General features: G+C 40.2%; 1 protein-coding gene across 5 annotated transcripts in view; it reads left to right on the forward strand.

Annotated features, from left to right (window-relative positions):
* Positions 1 to 22,723, forward strand: part of ankrd13b (ankyrin repeat domain 13B) — a 483,016-nt gene that overhangs the window by 450,535 nt on the left and 9,758 nt on the right. For 4 of the 5 annotated variants that reach the window (XM_073053398.1, XM_073053399.1, XM_073053401.1 and 1 more), the window contains 2 exons: positions 4,634 to 4,794; positions 11,164 to 11,240. In XM_073053398.1, the coding sequence (XP_072909499.1) occupies positions 4,634 to 4,794; positions 11,164 to 11,240 (238 nt within the window). Of the gene's footprint in view, positions 1 to 4,633; positions 4,795 to 11,163; positions 11,241 to 18,074; positions 18,115 to 22,723 lie in introns of all 5 variants that reach the window. The other variant, XM_073053400.1, reaches the window with a different exon arrangement.

Raw genomic sequence — 22,723 nt, forward strand, 5'->3', positions numbered from 1 at the left:
GAGGGGGAATAATTTTTAGGTGACTGGAGGAAAGCATAAGGGAATGTCAGGGGTAAGTTGTTTCACACAGAGAGTGGTGGGTGCATGGAATGCCCTGCCAGGGATGGTGGTAAAGGCAGATACATCAGGGACATCAAAGGAACTCTTAGACAGGCACAAGGATGATAGAAATATGGAGGGCTATGTAACAGGGAAGGATTAAATTGACCTTAGAGTAGGCTATAAGACTGACACAACATTGTGGGCCATAGTGCCTGTACTGTGCTGTAGCATTCTATGTTCATGGAAGGAGAACGCCACATGATTCCAGGTTCACATATCTGGGCTGACTCTTAGCTGCCTTCTGAAATGGGCTGGCCAGTCACTAAGTTCACAAGCAGTTAGGGAATAGGTAAATGATTCCCAAACCCCATATAACCATATAACTATATAACAATTACAGCGCGGAAACAGGCCATCTCGGCCCTTCTAGTCCATGCCGAACGCTTACTCTCACCTAGTCCCACCTACCTCCACTCAGCCCATAACCCTCCATTCCTTCCCTGTCCATATACCTGTCCAATTTTTTTTTTAAATGACAAAATCAAACCTGCCTCTACCACTTCTACTGGAAGCTCATTCCACACAACTACCACTCTCTGAGTAAAGAAGTTCCCCCTCATGTTAGCCCCTAAATTTTTGCCCCTTAACTCTCAACTCATGTCCTCTTGTTTGAATCTCCCCTACTCTCAATGGAAAAAGCCTATCCATGTCAACTCTATCTATCCCCCTCATAATCTTAAATACCTCTATCAAGTCCCCCCTCAACCTTCTACACTCCAAAGAATAAAGACCTAACTTGTTCAACCTTTCTCTGTAACTGTAACCCCATGAATGAGTATAACATGTTGAATTTGTCAGTGCTCTGTATAGAGTAATCTGTAGTAATTACATTGATGAATTGGCTTTAATTGTGAACTATTAATTCTTGTTGCATTACTGATTCCTTTTGGCTGTGATCAATGTCTGAACTAGCTTTTTTTATTAACAAGGGCAAAGCTCCTCTCTTGATCAGCTAGAGCATAGTGCAGACATGCCATAGAATGCCATTACCGAAGCATGTAAAATAAATGGAACCACAAACACAAGAAAATCTGCAGAAGCTGGCAGCCCAAAGCAACACACACAACAAAACACTGGAGGAACTCAGCAGGCCAGGGAGCATCTATGGAGAAGAGCAAACAGTCAACGTTTCAGGTCGAGACCCTTCTGAACTGGAAAGGAAGGGGAGAAGTTCGTCTTTCCATCACCTAGTTTTCCTTCTGGGCAGCTTTCAACCTGATGGCATGAACACTGATGTCTCAAACTGCTGGTAATTGCTCCCTGCCCTTCATCATTCCCCATTCCTGTTTCCGTCTCTCACCTTACCTGCCCATCACCTCCCTCTGGTGCTCCTTCCCTTCCCTCTCTTCCATGGTCTTCTATCCTCTCCTATCAGATTCCCCCCTCGCCAACCCTTTATCTCTTTCACCGATCAACTTCTCAGCTATTTACTTCACCACCTCCCCCTCTCCCAGCTTCACCTATCACCTGTGATCTTGTACTTCTATCTCCTCTCCTCCCACCTTCTTACTCCTACTTCTCCCTTTCCTTCCCAGTCCTGATGAAGGGGCTCGGCCTGAAGCGTCAACTATCGTTTCCATAGATGCTGCCTGGTCTACTGAGTTCCTCCAGCATTTTGTGTGTTTTGCTTAAAACGGATAGAAAGCTAGCATTATTTTTGGCCTCACTGGGTTGCAACCACCCAAACAGTTGCTGTTGTCAGCAGCAATTGGGGTTATGGTAGCTTACTGGGTAATTTTCAGGGCTATCAGCTTTGGTTCTGAATCATTGGTTCAAACCCCACCAGCACAGCTGGGGTATTTAAATACAAGTCATTAAGTAAATCTGGAATTTGAAGAATAAAGCAGGAAAAGGAGCCACTTAAATGACTCTAAGCTTTCTTGTACACATGTTTTACCATGATTGAAACCAGGAAAATAATTTTAGTTTAACAGTGGGTGCATTGTAGTAGAACTACAGCTTCAGTGTCAGAATCAGAATCAGGTTTATTATCACTGATATATACCATGAAATCTGTTCCTTTGAACAATAGCAGTGCAATACATAAAATATACTATAAATTATAATAGGAAATATATATATCCCATTATATATAATAGGAAAATAATACAAAAAGAGATCAAAAATAGAGAGGTAGTGTTCATGGGTTCATTGACCCTTCAGAAGTCTGATGGTAGAGGGGAAGAAGCTGTTCCTAAAACATCATCAAAGACTGAAATTTAACAGGCATTTAGACAGGGGCATGAATAGGCAGGGAATGGAGGGTTATTGACCGTGTGCAGGCAGATGGGATTGGTTTAATTTGTCACCATGGTCAGCGCAGACATTGCTTACCAAATGGTTTGAACCTGCAGTTTGATCTTTGCAAGAGGGCTAATGCCATAGTGGTAAACTGTGGCAAAACTGATCAAGCAACCTTAAGCCTTGATTGTGTTCTGTAAATACAGCAATGTAGCTCTTATCTGTTATAGCTTTCTGATTTCTCCCTGTCGGTGCTGATAAAGGCAGGAGACCAAGTTAGTGAATTATTTTGAATCTCCTCAGCTCACCTTTGTGACCATAGCCGTTGTGTGCTGTCAGCCTGTCTTCTGATATCATAGAAACACATCCCAAAATACCGGGTAGAAATTGGAGACAGAGATACCAAGAGAGAGTTGGGGACACCAGCAGATGGCTAGAAACATAAAGTGAGATAAGAAGGACAAATTTAAACCAGACACTAGTCTTGTGTGGAGCCAGCAACCGTATAAACCAGTAACATCCTTTTAGAAGCATTATTTTGTTGTAATTGATAGCCTTTTGCAAGTCCCATGAGTGGATATTGCTTCCTTAAACACAAGCTGCTGCTGGTCAGACTTTGAAAGTGCACTTTTTATACAGCCAGTGAGATCAACAAGGTAAACTGGGCACATTGACATAGGATAATAAACTGAGATGGCCAAACCACTGAAAAATAAATGACCAAGAGCATATAATGAAAAGAGCAGATTGTTATAACTCCACTTTGAGAACAACGTTAGTAATTTCAATGCTCTTGATCATTTATTTTTCCTAGTCTTATCACGGGACAATTTACAATGACCAATTAACCTATCAAGCGGTATGTCTTTGGAGTGTGGGAGGAAACCAGCACGGTCACAGGGAGAATGTACTACAGGGCAGTGGCGGGAATTGAACCCAGATTGCCTGTACTGTAAAGCATTGTGCTAACCACTATGCTACCATGCTGCCCCTTTTTGTCCTCTAAGCTAGAGGAACAACACTGTGTTTATGAAATGTGATAGCTTAATCAGTGGAAGATGATGACTTAAACCAACTATGGTGTTAGCCTTTGGTGAGCACGCTTTTTTACACCGAAAGAAAGACGTGTTAATTGTATGTGACTCATGGATTTCTTTGGAGATTACTGGATATTTTTTTGGTACTAAATATAACCGACTCTTTCTTTAAAGTTATCAAGTTACTAATTCATGAAGCATTTTTTCAGTATCTATATCAACAAAGTAAATTGGCTCTAAACTGGATGCATAGGGCATTATAATAATGATGGATTTAGCATGTAATTGCTTTTATCTTATTTGAAGGAGAAGATCCCCTGTGATTTCCACTAGCTGCGAATGGGAAGATTTTACACAGTGGTCTTACTGGCACAGACTCGCTGCAATATTTGCAACCGGCAATGGAGAAGTCTCTCTTATCTTGCTAATCAAGCTTTTCTGACCATCAGCAGGAACAGAATCGATCACTGCTTTCACTGTGTCACCAGCTGAGCTAGACCATTGGGAGCCATTCACTGAAGCAAAATAAAAACAGTTAATTTTATGTCCCCTGTTAGCTCAAGCAAATGCATACTTATTAATTATTACATGTAAATTAACTAGTATTCGTTATGGGGGGAATTATTAGAGTTCTACGAATAGCCTATCATCTTAAAGCAGATCAGCACAGCACAGGACAAATCAGTTAGTGAATCACAGATTTGCACTGCAAGGCACCCAGACATTCAGTTTCAGTTATTCCCCCAAGAGCCTGTCTCCATGCTCAATATCTATCTCAACTCTTTAAAATCATCCTGCTTTTGAATGTTCCAGCACAGCATCAGGCCCCAATGATAATAATTAAACGTATTTGTTGCTGCATGGTAAAATGGAGACATCACAACCTCTCCTTATTGGCTTCCTGTCAGTACTGCACATGCTCACAACGATCACATACTCTTCTTAAAAGGGAGCTATACCAAGTGTCTTTATAATGGATCACACAAACATACCAACAGTTAAACGCAAATGACTGGATAATATATGCTGTTGTTTTTCTTTTTAGAATTCCATTCAGAAGCCTCTCATCTAATTAACTTATTTAGTTCTTCAGCCCATCTAGGTAGTTCTGGCTCCCAGCAGAACAATTCCATTAGTCCTACTGCCTGAATTGTGCAAATAACTCTCACATCTATCAAGGGTAATAGAGAACCTGCTGGAATCTATTTTAACAAAAACAAAATCTCAATTGACTTTAAGCTTTTGTTTTTCAGCTTCATGTCGTGGCTGCGATATGGACCCAGCACTCTTCGAGGTGCCCAGAGGCTACACTGTAGTGGGCAGCAATCGGGATTCCCTGAGAGAGGAGGATGACGACCTCTTGCAGTTTGCGATTCAGCAGAGTTTGCTCGAAGCAGGCACGGAATATGATCAGGTAAGGACAAATCGTCACTCTCGCTGGAACCTGCAGCTGGGAGTCGGAATTGCTTGTCGGAACTGATGGATAAAGTCCACATTGTGAGATCTGGAGGCTGGCAATGTATGAGTGTCAAACTCCTCGAGTATGAGTTCCAGGAATTTCATACTCCTCGAAGTGCACATCTCGCACACTTGTCATGGTCTCAGAGCACTGTACACAATCAAGAACTCTCACCAAAGCCTCTGCTTTCTAAGGACACTGAAGAGAGCTGGACTACGCATATTGATAGTCAAATCCTTCTACAGGTGCACATTAGAGAGCATCCTAACTTGGTGCATCACTGCATTGTCCAGAAACTACTCCAGCAGACAGGAAGGCTCTATGATGGTCAGAACTGTCTAGCGCATCACGAGCGCTAGCCTACCCATTATAAAGGACATATGTACAGAAAGGTGCCAGAAAAAAAGCCAGCATTTTCTTGAAGGATCCCACCCACCCTGCTGATGGACCGTTTGTCCCACTCCCAGTAGGGAGGAAGCTACAGAGCATCCACACCAGGATCACCAGCCTCAACAGCAGTTACTTTCCCCAAGAAGTAAGGCTGATCAACACCTCCACCCACCAACCCACTGAACCCCCATCACCACTACTTTATCATTTCCTCTACATATGTACAGATACTCTTGTGCCTAGAGTCACTTTATCTACTGTACATACAATCAATCTATATTTATAAGGGTACCTTATGCATTTATATTTATTGTGTTTTTTATTATTGTGTCCCTTTTCTTTTTACAATATTTTTATTCAGAAGGAAAAAAAACAAGATTTACAGAGTGCAACAACGTAGCTACATCTCAACATAACTTGTGTACATTCATATATTGTGATAAAATTGATCAAAATGTTATAGCATAACACATAAAGGTATACCACTCTGTAATCAAAAATTTAAAGATAGGTCATACATCATAAAAGAAATTTTTTATATATAAAAAAGTCAACCCCCTACCAACTACCAAAGAAAAAAGCTGATGGATGATAATGGATAAATTAGAAAAGAAAACATATTCACTTAAGAAGAGAAGATAAAAATATACATAGAAGTCTGTGGACTGTTAAACTTTATAAATTGGAAAAATAATTTAGGAAAGGTCCCCAGATATCATAAAAAGATTGTTTCGAATTTAAGACTGAGCAGCAGATCTTTTCTAAGTTTAAATAAGACATAATATCACGTAGCCATTGAAGATCTGTAGGAGGGGTAGACTCCTTATTGTGATTTTTGTGCTGCATCAGATGTTGTCGTCATCTGAACTCTCAGTGCCTAGGAGGCACATGGGGCCTCACATCAGATGTGGAATAACACAATTATTTTGTTCTCCTTTACACTTGTGAACTGGAAATGATATTAAGCAATCTTGGATCCTGAATGATAACAGCTAATGTTTGAACCTACTTAGCAGGAACTGAGGATCAGTACTACACACTGAGGACAGGGAATTGAACTGCATGTCTTGAAAGATGGAGTGCAAGTAAATGGCTGGGATCATATGGCAAGAGTCAGGGTTTAGAAGTACATGTTAAAGGGTATTTTGGATCTGCATGTTAAGGGTGAGAGATTGCATTTTTCTTTCTTGCTAAAGACCAGAGCTTTTAGAAATAACTGGACAGATGAGAATTTAAGATATTTTACCAACTGCTCTTGCTGTAAGTAAAATTTGATAGCATACAGATATCTTTCATTGCATTGGTGAGGAATGAAATCTTTCACTTTGTTGCATGAGGTTTTTCTGTTCTGGTTTACGAAGTTGTGATTATTGTTTTAAGAGATTCTTTAGGTCCAAGATGCCATTAATATACATATATGTGGTGTTTAATTCTCTCTGGTAGTTATTTCAGACCGTAAGACCATAAGACATAGGAACAGAATTAGGCCATCTGGCCCATTGAGTCTGCTCCGCCATTCAATCATGGCTGACTCTTTTTTCTATCTCCTCCTCAACCCCAGTTCCCGACCTTCTCCTTGTAATCTTCGATGCCATGTCCAATCAAGAACCTATCAATCTCTGCCTTAAATACACCCTGGCCTCCACAGCTGCCTGTGGCAACAAATTCCACAAATTCACCACCCTTTGGCTAAAGAAATCTGAGCATAGAAATCAGTGGTCTTAATTATGATGTTGCCTTTGAATCTCAGTGTAATTGCCAACTTTATTTGTTTATTTAATGCTTGCACATACCGTTATCATTTTATGCATTGCACAATACTGCTGCTGCAAAAGAAAAGCAAATTTCATGACACATATGAGTGATGATAAACCTGATTCTGATATGAGTGTCTCTTGTGGACTGAGAGTGGGAAGGGGGCTGGTAGAGGGAAATCATTGCTGGGGTAAGGGGAAGGGAGAGAGGAGAAAGAGCAGGAAGCACTGGAGAGACATTCTGTAATGATCAGTAAATCAATTGTTCAGAATCAAATGACCTTATCTGGTATCTCAGGGTTGTGTGTGTCTGCGCCCGCGTCACCTCCCTCCCCACCGCCCCTGTTACTCCTCTTCCATCTGTGCCACACCCCTCCTGCAGCACTCCACTCTTGCCATTCCCAAAATCCTTTGCTCTGGCCAGATTTACAAACTTGCTCTTTGCTCCATGTTGACAAATACAGTAGTGTGTAAAAGTCTAAGGCACCCTAGCAATATAGATGACCTAAGACTTTTGTATAGTACTGTATTCTAAGACAAACTGATAATAAATGAATTGGGGCTATTCTATACAGACAAGTTATATCAGTAAGATGAAAGAGCTGATTGTGGACTTCAGGATTGGTGAGATGAAGGAGCACATACCAATCCTCATAGAGGGATCAGAAGTGGAGAGAATGAGCAGCTTCAAGTTCCTGGGTGTCAAGATCTCTGAGGATCTAACCTGGTCCCAACATATCGATGTAGTCATAAAGAAGGCAAGACAGCGTCTGTACTTTATTAGGAGTTTGAAGAGATTTGGCATGTCAACAAATACACTCAAAAACTTCTATGATTGTACCGTGGAGAGCATTCTGACAGGCTGCATCACTGTCTGGTATGGAAGGGCTACTGCACAGGACCGAAAGAAGCTGCAGAAGGTTGTAAATCTAATCAGCTCCATCTTGGGCACCAGCCTACAAATTACCAAGGACAGCTTTAGGGAGCAGTGTCTCAGAAGGCAGCGTCCATTATTAAAGACTTCCAGCACCCAGGGTATGCCCTTTTCTCACTGTTACCATCAGGTAGGAGATACAGAAGCCTGAAGGCACACACTCAGCAATTCAGGAACAGCTTCTTCCCCTCTGCCATCTGATTCCTAAATGGACATTGAAGCTTTGGACACTACCTCACTTTTTTTAAATATACAGTATTTCTGTTTTTGCACTTTTTAAAAATCTATTCAATATAGATAATTGTTTTTCTTGTTTATTTATTATTTTTATTTTATTTATTAGTATTTTTTTCTCTCTGCTAGATTATGTATTACATTGAACTGCTGCTGCTAAGTTAACAAATTTCACGTCACATGCCTGTGATAATAAACCTGATTCTGATTCTGATAATTTAGCTTTTTATGAGGTAGTGCAGTGTTAAACAATGTATACTTTTCATATATAAAAAAATGATCATCACAACTTTCAGTCCATTTCTCCCTAATGCACTGACTTAACAATGTAACTATCTCAAATATTTCATATGCAAGTAAGTTCCACATCCTTAATGGCCGAGTAAGTTCCTCCAGAACTCCTTCCCAGCAGCTGTCTTATCCTGATGCCGAAAGTTTTGAATTTCAATGTCAAAAGTAAATTTATTATCAAAGTACGTATACATCACCATATACTGCCCTGAGATTGATTTGCTTGTGGGCATACACAAAAGAAGAAATAAATAAAACAGAATCAATGAAAAACTACACACAAACAAGCAATGACAAACAACCAACGTTAAAGGGAAGACAAACTGTACAAATACAAAACAAAACACACAATAATAATAAATAGTAAATAAATAATACTGAGAGCATGAGTTCCACTATGGCCTGGGCTTCTTTGTCCACCGCGGAGTGCCGGTACAAGCACCACCAGCACCTGTGCAATCACCACCACCGGCATCTGTGCAATCACAGCCGGTGCTACGTAGATCGCAGCGACAGATTCAACCACCTGATAGACTTAACTTGTAAGAAACTTCGCCACATGGGGACTCTCTTTTAAAACAAAGGGGGGAGGTGAATGTGGTGAACTACATATACCTGTCTGGACACGCCCCCCCCCCCCCCCCCCCCGCTGACTGCTCCTGTGGCTCCTCCCACAGACCCCTGTATAAAGGCGATTGAGGTCTGAGCCCGGCCTCTCTGTCTCCAGGATGTAGTATGGTGGTCAACCACTGCTTGTTCCTTCTTCCAGTCAATAAAATTGATTCACCATCAATAACTCACTCTGAGACGTAAAGGCGAGATATCGGCTTTTATTGACTGGAAGAAGGAACAAGCAGTGGTTGACCACCATACTACATCCTGGAGACTGAGAGGCTGGGCTCAGACCTCAATGGCCTTTATACCGGGGTCTGTGGGAGGAGCCACAGGAGCAGTCAGCAGGTGCATGTCCAGACAGGTATATGTAGTTCACCACAATCTCACCACTAAGAGAGTTTAAGGTTTCTGCCGTTCCGGAAGGATGTGCTCACTGATATCGGCTTCTTTCTGCATTTCCTCTGTATGAGAGTAAACTGGTGCTGGGCACTCCGCAATAAGCTCCCAGCTGGGAAATGAGGCCACTTAAGAATCTGGTTAATGCTAGCTGCACAATATCTTTGTGTAAATTAGCTGACAGCATAAAATTTGCGTGTCTGTGTTGATATAGTATCTCCTCTATGCTCAGTTCTGTAGCCTCTTCAGCTTAGCACATTTGTAGATTCTTATCAAAGTACTTTTGTACATACAAGTGTACTTTCTGTTGTGTAGGAGCACCTTGAAAACGTGAGGGTACTATAGTAAAAATCAAATAATTCCTATGTCATGATTCAGAAGTCCTGATGTCTCAGCACCTGGCACAACAGATGAAGTTGTTGTGGTTCCCATGTACCTGGTTCTGTTTTCCAGACTCCATTTAAACTTACTGGGACCATATTTGCTATCATTACTTTAAGGTTATCCCCCTGTTTGATGCACTTTATACCTAGGGTTGTGTGGCTAAGTACAACTCCAATGCCATTTTAAGTTTGCTGATGACACCACTGTTGATGGTCGAATCAAAGGTGGGGACAAATTAGTATATAGGAGGGAGGTTGAAAATCTGGTTGAATGGAGCCACAACAACAACTTTTCACTCAACGGCAGCAGAACCAAAGAGTTGATTATTCAGTACAGGAGGACGAAGCCAGAGGTCCATGAGCGAGTCCTCATTAGCAGCTTAGAGGTGGAGAGAATCAGTAACTTTAAATTCTTTAGTGTTACCATATCAGAGATGTCTTGGGACCAGCACATAAGTCCCATCACAAAGAAGACACAACGGAGCTTCTACTTTCTTAGGAAGTTTGCCTAGTTTCAGCATATCATCCAAAACTTTGACACCCTTCCTCAGATGTACTGTGGAGAGTATCCTGCCTGGTTGTATCATGGCCTGATATGGAAACAGCAATGCACAGGAATGGGAAAGTCTACATAAATTGGTGAATATAGCCCAGTTCATCACAGTTAAAACCCTTCATTTCCAAGGAGTGTTGCCACAAGAAAGCAGCATCAGTCATCTAGGATCTCATCATCCATCATGTTCTCTTCTCACTATCATCCTGCAGGAAGTACAGAAGCCATAGGTCCCAATTAATACTCTCCTACTCAATTAATGCTTCTGAACTAGCATTGATAACTTCACTCAGCTCAGCACTGAACTGACTCCACAACATACAGACTGACTTTCAAGGACTTTGCAACTCATGATCTCAGTGTTATTTACTTACTAAAAAATAAATATTATTTGCACGATTTGTCCTCTTTTCACACTTAGGTGTTCGTTAGTCTCTTTTAATGATTGTATTTTTTTTCCCACAAATTCTATTGTATATCTTTCATTTTCCTGTAAATGCTTGCAAGGCAGTATATGTGGGACATGTATGTTTAATTTAATGGGTGGGTTGATTTGTCTGTGTATTCACTTTGAATGAATAGAGCAATACAGTGTGGAGCAAAGAGTAGAAGTTGGCAAAGAAGGAAGAGAAAAGCCAAAGACCCAAGTGTCTTAAGATTAATTGGGACTTCCAGGGTTTTAAAAGACCAGATGGAACCTAAGATAATGATTTTTTTTTTACTGTTTAACATGTTTCCAACGCTATTCACAAACTTTTCATGCTTTCTTTCCAGGTGACCATCTGGGAAGCATTGACCAATAGCAAGCCAGGAACACGCCCCGTGACCTGTGAGGAGAGGAATGGAGAAAGGTACGCAGGTTTCATAAAGAATAATTAGTTCCGGAATTTAGTGCTTCAAGGCTTTATATGTGGATTGCAGGCACCTCATTCCTTACTGTTATAAATCCATTTCTGGTACAGCATTCCCATTGGGGGCCTGTCAGGGATGAAGTCAATAACAACCATTTGAATTTGATTGTCTTGAAGCATCATTTGTTGTTTTAGCCACATAGAAAGGGTTTACCAAAACAGTCAAAGAACCTCTGGTTCGTTGTATTGAATTAGTATGTTAGGGAAATGTTATGCTGTAGGGTTGCAAAGAATTAATTGTAAAACATCAGTCAATGCCTTGATGTTATGTCAACCTAAAACTCACATTAATTTTAGAAAGAATGATGTGCAGTGATTCTGGTTGCATTTCAATTACACCATGAATTAAGTTCTGAATGTTGCTCAGTCTTTGGCCAGAGTGTGCAAAATTGTGTTCAAAATGTTTTGAATCTCTGTTATGCTGCCCAGGTCACATTTTCCAGTGTGATGAGAGGAAGAAGAAAGAAGCGAGCTAATGAGTGATTTTTATTTTTAAAGTTCAAAATAATATCTTCCTATTTGATATCCCCTTACCCAGGTGAAAGGGAGCTGAGAGGGTGGTGGGAGGTTACATTATTAGGTAAACTGTGTTGGGTAAACATTTTTAGGTAACTCACTGACTGTCATGCCACTGGTGTTTAGGGCAGCAATGAAGGTCCTCAATTTCTGGTGGTGCACAAGGCTTCCTTCATCATGTCAGTAGCTTCCTCTCTGTTTTCACTCCTGTCAGTCATGTAAGTCCTGGGTGGAGGCTCAGGAATACTGTCACACTCAGATGTAGAAGCATACTTCGTTGCCGTTTCCGTAACAATTTTGTTTTGCAGTGAGCCCCCGTGCCTGGAGGATCAGAGGACCACTCTTGGTCTGGCCTCTAACCTTTGACCTATTTGGCATGGGTGACCCTACCAAAAGCCAAAGCTTAAAGCCCTGACTCTAGCCAACATAGCTCTCCAGGTCATTGAGGCACGCAAGCCTCCAATCCACAACAAGGTTGTGGTCCTCTTGGAGGATTTTTAGGTAAATTCCAATATATTTGGCTGATCGGTCCCAATCACAGTATCATAACAAGTCATTCAGAACATGCCACAGATGGTATACTGCCAGGTTTAATCTTAGAACAGTGCAACACATTCATTGTCTTCTGCCAAAGAGATGGAGTGACATGACTATGGATAAGCACTCTAGGAGGCAAAGCTTGGTAGTTCCTATGCCAAGACGAGAAGTTCTAGGCACCAAGTATTTCATATGATGGTACAAAGATACAAAGTCTGCAGAAGACCCCTCATTACAACTGCTAAGCTCAGGAATGCAAATAGCACCAGGATTTTGTGCTAAAATGATCCCACAGCAGAAAGGCAATTCGATCATAACTCATATAATATCTAGATTACTTTTATTCTAGTGTGTTCATACTGCCACAAAGTTATAAACTTCCACACAATTAATAATAGGTTTCAGGGAGCAACGAAAACTTTACAGGCCACTGATATCTGTTGAAAAGATAATGGAGAGTTTTCTGACAGATTAATTTACTGCAAGGCCAGGGTTGTGCAGATAAAAAAAGCAGTTGTCTTTATGACAGTGATATCTGTGTGTGCCAAGAGACCACAGAGATTTGCGCTGACATTTCCCAGTCTGCTGTACCCAGTCAATTCTGGGAGAGCTGTCACAAGTCGAAGTTTTCCAAATGAACTCTATTAACAGCATCCCAACAGCATTCGTATAAAGGCAAAGAGAACAAGGCTAAGAGCTTTAAGAGATTCTGGCAGGTATTACCAGACTTGTGTGGATGGCAATTAAGCTCAAATTCACCCTGTGTTTAGTGACAATCATCTAATCCAGTGACCCATTATCAACACTCTGAGTCTCATTGAGGTGTCAAGAACTGAAAGAATTAAGATTCATCTGAGAAGTTGTTCAATTTCACTGAATGACACGTGGCAAAGGCGTCAAAGAATATTAATCCTAAACCTTATTGTAATCATGCAATAAATGTCACCAGTAATTATGATGTAGGCTGATATAATTCTCTAATAATTATAAATACACAGGCACTAAACAATTTTGATGGCTGCCTCTGGGAGATAAAGAAGCTCAAACCACTATGTTAGGCAAATGGACTCTTCCAATACCTATGATGGGTGCATTTTTAATTCCTTTAAATTTCATAGAAAACATTCAGAAGATTGATTTATTTTCATCGGCAGAAAGTTCCAATAGTTGACAATGCTCAGGACCCTGCCAATGCTTTCTAATGAGGGCTTCAATTTGCACATGTTTGCCTTTGATTAGTTTATATTGATTACAATTGAACAGAGAAAAGGAATCTTAGGTCAGAATTTCCCCTTCAGACTATGCCAAGTTTCACAAAAAGTGTCAGGTCACTTGCACCACTGATTGAATCTGATGTGAAACCTTCAATGCCTAATGCTGTTGGGTTTATAACAGTAAACAGTGCCTGTAACTTGACGTGTAAAGTTGCTCCAACATAGTGTGTTGCCTTTTGCTTCATGAACGCAGAGAACCTGTGGCTGATGCCCTCTCTTCAACTAAGTGCTCAGTTTCTCTCCTTTAATCTTTGGCCCTTCACAGTTAACCCTTTGAAGACTGAAGAACTTAATTATATTTTTTGTTTTTACTTCAAAGACACATTTGTCAGATATCTATTTTCGCCATTACGCCTTTTTACACAATCTACCTCTGGAAGAAATGGTACATCAAACTTTTAAAAACAGGATGGTACCTTCTATTGGAAGTGGAAGGCCATTTTAAAGCATAACACCTGCAACCCACAAATGGTTAACCGATTTAACTCGCTAAGCGTATTGTACTCGCTCATGTTTCCACAATGCAGTCTATTGCTCTATAATTCATGACTGCAGGTCAAGTCTTAATGTGAAGATGTCATTATAGCTAATTTCAAACAATATTCTCTGATAATTATCACAAATCCAATTTACTTAAACAGTAATATCCACTAACATTAGTAATATAATGTATTATTTATCCCACTATCACTAATTCAGATTATTTTCTTGAACAGTCCACATTGAGGAAATTGCCAACATCTTTCCATATTTTGGATTTCATGCATTACATGGAGATTAGTATATTAAATTATTTGAAATTAACTGGGACTTAATGTCTGTTGAAGTAGAAGTAAGTAAATTCTAAGTGGCTAAAATTATACATGAAGATGTCTTACATATTTTACATTGGGTCCCTTGATCATTTTACAATCAGTCAAATATCCAGAATGGATAATGGTAGTTTCATATATTTTGCTGTTCTTGGGTGTCTTGAGTACTCCCTTAATATACAGATGTGCTACTGTAACAATATCAGATCTTCTGATAAAATTCCAGTTTACTCAATAACGAAGTGTTTGGCTATATTAAAGCACATTTAATGACCTGAAAAGTCTTCCTTTCAGATATGAGATGACCTTCCAGCAGGTTAGCTGACGAGATGGGAATTGACAGTTAAATCTGTCAGAGCTTAGGATGGTCGTGAATACTGGTAGCTTGGGCTGAAGCGTTTGATGCTGTGGTGTTTGCCAAGCTTGGCAATTAGCTTGCAGACGTCTCAACACCATTTGAGGAGACATCCTCGGGGGTGCATTTGTTGGTGTCTCTCTCTGGGAGTGCTCACATTTACACGGCTCGCAGAGAGGAACACCAACAACTGCACACAGAGGGTGTCACCTCGACTGATGATGAAGCGTCTGCAAGCTGATTGCCAAGCTCAGCGAACGCCGCAACATTAAACATGCAGAATCCCAGATTTTCCCGAGCTTTGAATCACTTATGCAATACGAGCAGCCAGTTACTGCTGGTGACACAATAAATTTCACTGTTTCAAAAATTACCTCACAGACGTATTTTCAGGATGAAAATTGTCTTTTAAAAGCAACATTTTATCAGAATTATCATGAATCAGGCTCTCCCCAAATAAATAAATAGATCAGGAGCAGTGTTATAATGCATTCAAATTATAGATGGATTAGACTCAAAAATCTAATATGGCATGGTAACTGAGTGAAGGGAGTCTCTGGAGGCAGGCTTCACAATCCATTTCTCTCTGAAGTGGTATGGGTAGTGAATTAGTCGCACGTCAGAAAAAGGAGTTGGGGTCAGTCAAGTGACCCTGCAAGCCCGATCCATGATTCAATTATGATTCTGCTTGCTTCTCTACCCACCCTATTACCATTTCCCTTTATTCCAAGCATTGACCTTGACGCAAGAATGCATTATTAATGAATGTCACTTGAATTTTCTCCAACAAAGATTTAACATCTGGATATCTTTGACAGCAGAAAGCAACTTAACGGTGTGAACAATGAATTTGGACAGCAATACAATGTAGCATCAATTTACAACAAAAAAAAATCCACCCAGCGCCTTATAAACCAGCAGATCTTTCCCTCCTCAGTACCATTTTTAAAATGTATATCCCTGTTGCCTTGTTGAAGTTTGTTAAGATTGATTGAGTCCATGAAGTTTGTCTGAAGTTTTCAAAACATTTTCTCAGCCTGTGAAATCTGTACGGTGCTTTTAAGTTAGGTGTGATGAAGGAAATTGAAGTCTTTCACTTGAAGGGATAGATAAAAGAGTGAATCATTTCCAGCAGGCTACATACAAATAAGTAATATGTGATAAGGGTCTTAAATCAGATTATACAGATCAAAAGCCCAAAAGATAGCATTACTAAAATTGATCTGTTAATATCTCCTGTGTATGGAGCTCTAGACTGAATATCAATACATAGTGGTACTGCATCCTCCCAAACCCAAGATTATGTAATTGTGAGCAGAGCTAATTTATCATAAGATTTATGCAAAGATTCAGAGCCAAAAGAAATCCAGTGGCCTTGTCTTCTGTGCTATTTCAGTAAGTGCACATTTCATCTTAGACAAGGTGTGCCTCCAGAAAAGGCAGAGTCCACAATTTATTTGACTGCTATCAATACTTAAATGCTGATGCTGCTTTCTTTTTTTAAGCATGATGACTTTAGGAATTTTTGATCATTCAGGCAGAATTTTAGCTGCTGAAGTCAAAATGATGAATTGTGATCATTGTAAGTTACTTTGATCATGCGTCCGCCTATCCCTCCAGATGGTTTGGGAGACGTGCCCGATGGAGAGATGCAGCTCTCCCGCGCATTCCGGCATATGTAACAGGCACTGCAGCATCCATTAAAGCTTATACAGCTGCCCTCTGGTGAGCAATATTACTTGCTGCTGAATTTAGATTGAACACGGTGCTGGAGCTGCAATTGAATTAAGCAGTTCATATTAAATAACTAGTCTTGAAGACAGAGCATCTCATTAAACACTGCCAGAGATTTTCTGGTTCTTACATTAAAGGATATTTGAATGTACTGTATGTTTCAACAATTTGGGAATTTCCTCCCTGTTTCCAACAAATGCAAGGATTGTATTGCACATTAACATAGTTGAAAATCTTAAAACGACAAATACTGTAAAATCAAAATTGAGACTTATTATTAGGGGTGGCATAGGAGTTGGCATAACACTATTGCAGCACCAGTGATCCAGGTATGAATTGGCACTGCCCGTAAGGAATTTGTATCTTCTCCCAGTAACTGAGTGGGTTTCCCCCAAGTGTTCCAGTTTCCTTTCACATTCCAAAGACTAATTGATTTTGTTGGTATAATTGGGTGGCATAGGCTCATTGGGCCTGCTGCTGTATAAATAAATAAAATAAAATACTGAAGTGACTGCACGTGCATCCTCTGTGAAGATGGGAGCAGGATCAACGTTTCATGTTAAGGCTGCGTCTCTCTCCATAGATGCTGCCTGGGTACCACAGCAGCGCATCTGGTTGAGTTGTTGCCTTGCAACTTGGAGATTCAGGTTCAATTTGCGCCTTCAGCCGATTTTCTTATCAAACTACACGACAACGTACTGAAGAAAATTGATGCAGTTTTAAAGGCGAAGGGTGGTCATGCCAAATATTGATTTGATTTAGTTTTTTTTTACCGTTTTCTGCTCGATATTGTATTATTTTTATATTTAGAAACTTTTAATTTCATTATTTTGAAAGCATCTTCACTTTACATATTTTTTTTACATGTGCCTAAGGCTTTAGCACAGTATGGTAGGTCTCTAGGTTAATTGGTCACTATAAATTGCTCTTTGAATGTAAGTAGCTAGTAGAACCTGGGGGAGCTGAAAAGAATGTGAGGAGATTTAATCACCTACATTAATTTGGAATTAATGTAGGATTAGAGTAAATAGATGGTTGAAGATTGGCATGGACTTGGTTCAAAGGGCCTGTGTGTTTGCTGCTTTTGTTTTGAGGATTGTAGTGTATCTCCAACCATTTCTGTTCTGTAACTCCAAAAACTTAGAAATTACAGTGACATGGTCTTGAAAGTGTGTATCTGGGAGTATAGAAATACCAGTTTTATTCTCGTGTTTACCAAGGAACCAGTGATATGTATTCAGTTCCCAAAGGTATGCAATATCCGCTCATTTAAGAAACACAACTGTTACATATCCAAACTTTCCATTCTTTTTGCACACCCTATGAAAGAGGCTTCTACTAGAATTGCCCCATTTGGAACTGGCACTGACCAATTGGGCTGAATAGCCTTGACGTGTGTCATAACGATTCTATAATTTGATTCTGTTTGGCCCATCTGTACATTTCCACCGATGTTTACATTATATTTCTTTTGCCAAATTATCATTCTTGCAATATCGTTGTGAGGATATCTATCTATATGATGGTAAACATGTTTGTTTTTCAGAAGATTAAAAAAAAGTCCTTCAGTGCTCAGAGGGTTAAAGGTAAGAATGGAGAGGGGGCCTCTGGATTTTTCTAGCTCTGAACCGATTCCCTTGCTCTTATACACTGATGCTGAGAACCGGCCTGATACAGTATCATGATTTTCTTTGGCAGTATGGTCTTTACAGGTCCAAAGGCACTCATTGGCACCCAATAAAAATGAAGGAATGTAAAGGAGTCACCTATACCTGTAATAAGCATAATGCCAGACCATATGATATTATAAGTATTATTTGCAATACTAGCTCTGTAGATCTAATTTCCCTTTCTCCATAGGTGCTTCATTTTGTTGGGCTGAAGTGGTTTTAAATTTGTCAAATTGGGTTGAGGTGGCTTTAAAGCTTTATTCTGATTGTATATTTATGAACTCTCCATGTCTTCTTGCTAAGGTAATATCAAAGGACCTTGTATATACTTGTGCTTTAACTTTAGTGCTTGACCAAATTGTACCTCGAAACAATGGCACAAAAGAAAGACTGCAGATGCTACAAATCTGGGGCGACACACAAACTCAGTGGATCAAATGTAGCATCTATGGAGCAAAAGGGTTCTTGACCTGAAATGTATCTGTCTGTTTACCTCCATAGATGCTGCTTGACCCGCTGAGCTCCCCCAGCATTTTGTGTGTTGCTGCATTACATTATGTGACTCTGGCTGTTTTATTAGCAGTCCTGTTGACTAGGAAAGCAGCAAGCTTTTATTTGGCCACTTAATAAAAATTAATATTAATAATTGTTAAAAATTTCAGAAGTTTCAACCCGAATCTTAACAGTCAAGTTAAAAAAAATACACACTACTAGAAAATGTAAGATTGGCATTTTCTAGTACTTGATATGGACTTAGAACATAGAACGTACAACACAGGACAGGCCATTTAGCTCATGATGTTGTGCTGATCCTTAGATTTTAGACATCTGCTGAACACTGAATGTCTTATTCCTGTGTATCATATTTGCTCCATATTCATGTGTCTATCTAAAAGCCTCTCAAACTCCACCAAAATGCCTGCTTCCACTACCCCCTCTGGTATCTGCTCTAGTCACCTACCTCTCTCTACGCATAAAAAACTTGTCCCTAAAATTCCTTTAAATTTTCCTCTTCTAACCTTAAAAATATTTCCTGTGGTGTTTGACATTTCTATCCTAGGTAAAATATTCTGACTCTTTACCCTATCTAATAATTTTAATATCCTCTATTCTGTATCTAATATCCTCCTTAGCCTCTGATGCTCTTGTAAGAATAGCCGAAGTTTGTCCAACATCTCGTTTGTGTTCATATCCTCTAATCCAGGCATCTTGGTAAAGAATACTTCACCCTTTCCACAGTCTTTCACCTCCTTTCTACAATGAGCAATAAAAACTCCATGTGCAGTCTGACTAAAGTTCTATATAGCTGCAGCATGACTTCCTTGCTCATATAACTCAACACTCCTAAAAATGGAGGCAGGCATGTCACACACCTTTTTTACCATTTGATCCACTTGCTTAGCCACTTCAGGTGAACTTTCAGTTCTTTGACAAAGGTAGCCAATCACAAAATTATAGAGGTACAATGCTTTGGAGTTAACTGTAAGTGGGACTAATTAGTCCAATTCTAGTGATAATTGAGAAGTGAACCCATTGCCTAGTATCTAATATCAAGGAGGGTAAAAACTAAATGTATTTTCATACTTTTCCCTGTATTCTGTCCATATGTACCCAACTTTTTATGAGTATCTAAAGAGGCTAAATACTCTTAGATCAAAATCATCCTTCTCAACAGCAGTTTGCATGTTCAAAAACATTCAAGTACAGATTGGTTGGTGATGATTTTGGATCCCAAGAGAGAGAAATTGTAGAATGCCTACATGATGGCTTTTTAGAGCAGCTTGTGGTTGAGCCCACTAGGGAATCAGCTATTTTGGATTGGATGTTGTGTAATGGACTGGATTTGATTAGTGAGCTTAAGGCAAAGGAACACTTAGGAGTCAGTATTCATAATATGATAGAATTCACCCTGCAAATTGAGAGGGAGAAGCTGAAGTCAAATGTATAAGTGTTACAGTGGAGTAAAGGCAATACAGAAGCATGAGTTCACCAGAAGCATTAAGCTCACCAGAGTTAATTGGAAGGGGACACTAGCAGCAATGGCCAGAGTTTCTGGGAGTAATTGAAAAGTGCAGGATAGCTACATCCCAAAAAAGAAGTGGTATTCTAAAGGCAAGATGATGTAACTGTGGAAGTCAAAGCCAAAATAAAAGCAAAAGAGAGGGCATTTATTAGAGCAAAAATTAGTTAGGTGTTAGAAGGTTGGGAAGCTTTTAAAAAACAATCAAAGACAACTAAAATAAGCCATAAAAAGGGAAAAGATGAAATATGAAGGTAGGCTAGCTGATAATGTCAAAGTCAATACCAAAAGTGTTTTCAAATACATGAAGTGTAAAAGAGGTGAGAGTAGACATCAGACCACTGGGAAATGAAGCTGGAGAGATCATAATGTGGGCAAGGAAATGGCAAACAAATTGAATAAGTATTTTGCATCAGTCTTCTCTATGGAAGACACTAGTAGTATGCCAGAAGTTTAAGAGTGTCAGGGGTCACAAGTGAGTGCAGTTGCTATTACTAGGGAGAAGGTGCTGGGGAAACTGAAGGTCCTAAAGATAAATATCAGATTGATATTTGCCTTTGGACCAGATGGACTACAGTCCAGGGTTCTGAATGAAATAGCTAAAGAGACTGGGGATGCATGAGTAATGATCTTTGAAGAATCACTAGATTCTGGCATAGTTTCAGAGGACTGGAAAATTGCAAATTTCATTCCACTCTTCAAAAAGGCAGGGAGGCAGAAGAAAGGACATTATAGGCCAGTTACCCTGACCTCAGTGTTTGGGAGAATGTTGGAATTGATTATTAAAGATGAGGTTTCAGGGTACTTAAAGGCATATGATAAAAAAGGTCGTAGTCAGCGTGGTTTCCTTCGGAGAAAATCTTGCCAGACAAATCTGTTGGAACTAGAAACATAGAAACATAGAAAACCTAGAGCACAATACAAGCCCTTTGGCCCACAAAGCTGTGTCGAACATGTCCTTACCTTAGAAATTACCTAGGGTTACCCATAGTCCTCTATTTTTCTAAGCTCCATGTATCTATCCAGGAGTCTCTTAAAAGACCCTATCGTATCCACCTCCACCACCGTCGCCAGCAGCCCATTCCACACACTCACCACTCTCTGCATAAAAAACTTATCCCTGACATCTCCTCTGTACATGCTTCCAAGCACCTTAAAACTGTGCCCTCTGGTGCTAGCCATTTCAGCCCTAGAAAAAAGCCATTGACTATCCACATGATCAATGTCGCTCATCATCTTATACACTTCTATCAGGTCACCTCTCATCCTCCGTCACTTCAAGGAGAAAAGGCTGAGTTCACTCAATCTATTCTTATAAGGCATGCTCCCCAATCCAGGCAACATCCTTGTAAATCTCCTCTGCAACCTTTCTACGGCTTCCACATCCTTCCTGTAGTGAGACGACCAGAACTGAGCACAGTACTCCAAATGGGGTCCTGACCAGGGTCCTATATAACTGTAACATTACCTCTCGGCTCCTAAACCCAATCCCATGGTTGATGAAGGTTAACCACAGAGTCAACCTGCGCAGCTGCTTTGAGTGTCCTATGGACTCGGACCCTAAGATCCCTCTGATCCTCCACACTGCCAAGAGTCTTACCATTAATACTATATTCTGCCATCATATTTGACCTACCAAAATGAACCACCTTGCACTTATCTGGGTTGAACTCCATCTGTCATTTCTCAGCCCAGTTTTGCATCCTATCAATGTCCCGCTGTAACCTCTGACAGCCCTCCACACTATCCACAACACCTCCAATCTTTGTGTCATCAGCAAACTTAGTAACCCATCCCTCTACTTCCTCATCCATGTCATTTACAAAAATCACAAAGAGTAGGGGTCCCAGAACTGATCCCTGAGGAACTCCACTGGTGACTGACCTCCATGCAGAATATAACCTGTCTACAACCACTCTTTGTGGGCAAGCCATTTCTGGATAACAAAGCAAGGTCTCCTTGGATCCCATGCCTCCTTACCTTCTCAATAAGCCTTTCATGGGGTACCTTATCAAATGCCTTGCTGAAATCCAAATACACTACATCTACTTCTTTACCTCTATCAATGTGTTTAGTCACATCCTCAAAAAATTCAATCAGGCTCGTAAGGCACGACCTACCCTTGACAAAGCCATGCTGACTTTCCCTATTCATTTTATGCCTCTCCAAATGTTCATAAATCCTGCCTCTCAGGATCTTTTCCATCTACTTACCAACAAGTGAAGTAGGACTCACAGATCTACAAATGTACGTTTGTATAATTTCCTGGGCTATCTCTACTCCCTTTCTTGAATAAAGGAGCAACATCCGCAAACCCTCCAATCCTCCGGAACCTCTCTCATCCCCATTGATGATGCAAAGATCATTGCCAGAGGCTTACCAATCTCTTCCCTTACTTCCCACAGTAGCCTGGGTTACATTTTTTCCAGTCCCAGTGACTTATCCAACTTGATGCTTTCCAAAAGCTCCAGCATATCCTCTTTCTTAATATCTGTATGCTCAAGC

Source organism: Hemitrygon akajei, chromosome 8, assembly GCF_048418815.1.
Source record: "Hemitrygon akajei chromosome 8, sHemAka1.3, whole genome shotgun sequence".
NCBI classification, from domain to species: domain Eukaryota; kingdom Metazoa; phylum Chordata; class Chondrichthyes; order Myliobatiformes; family Dasyatidae; genus Hemitrygon; species Hemitrygon akajei.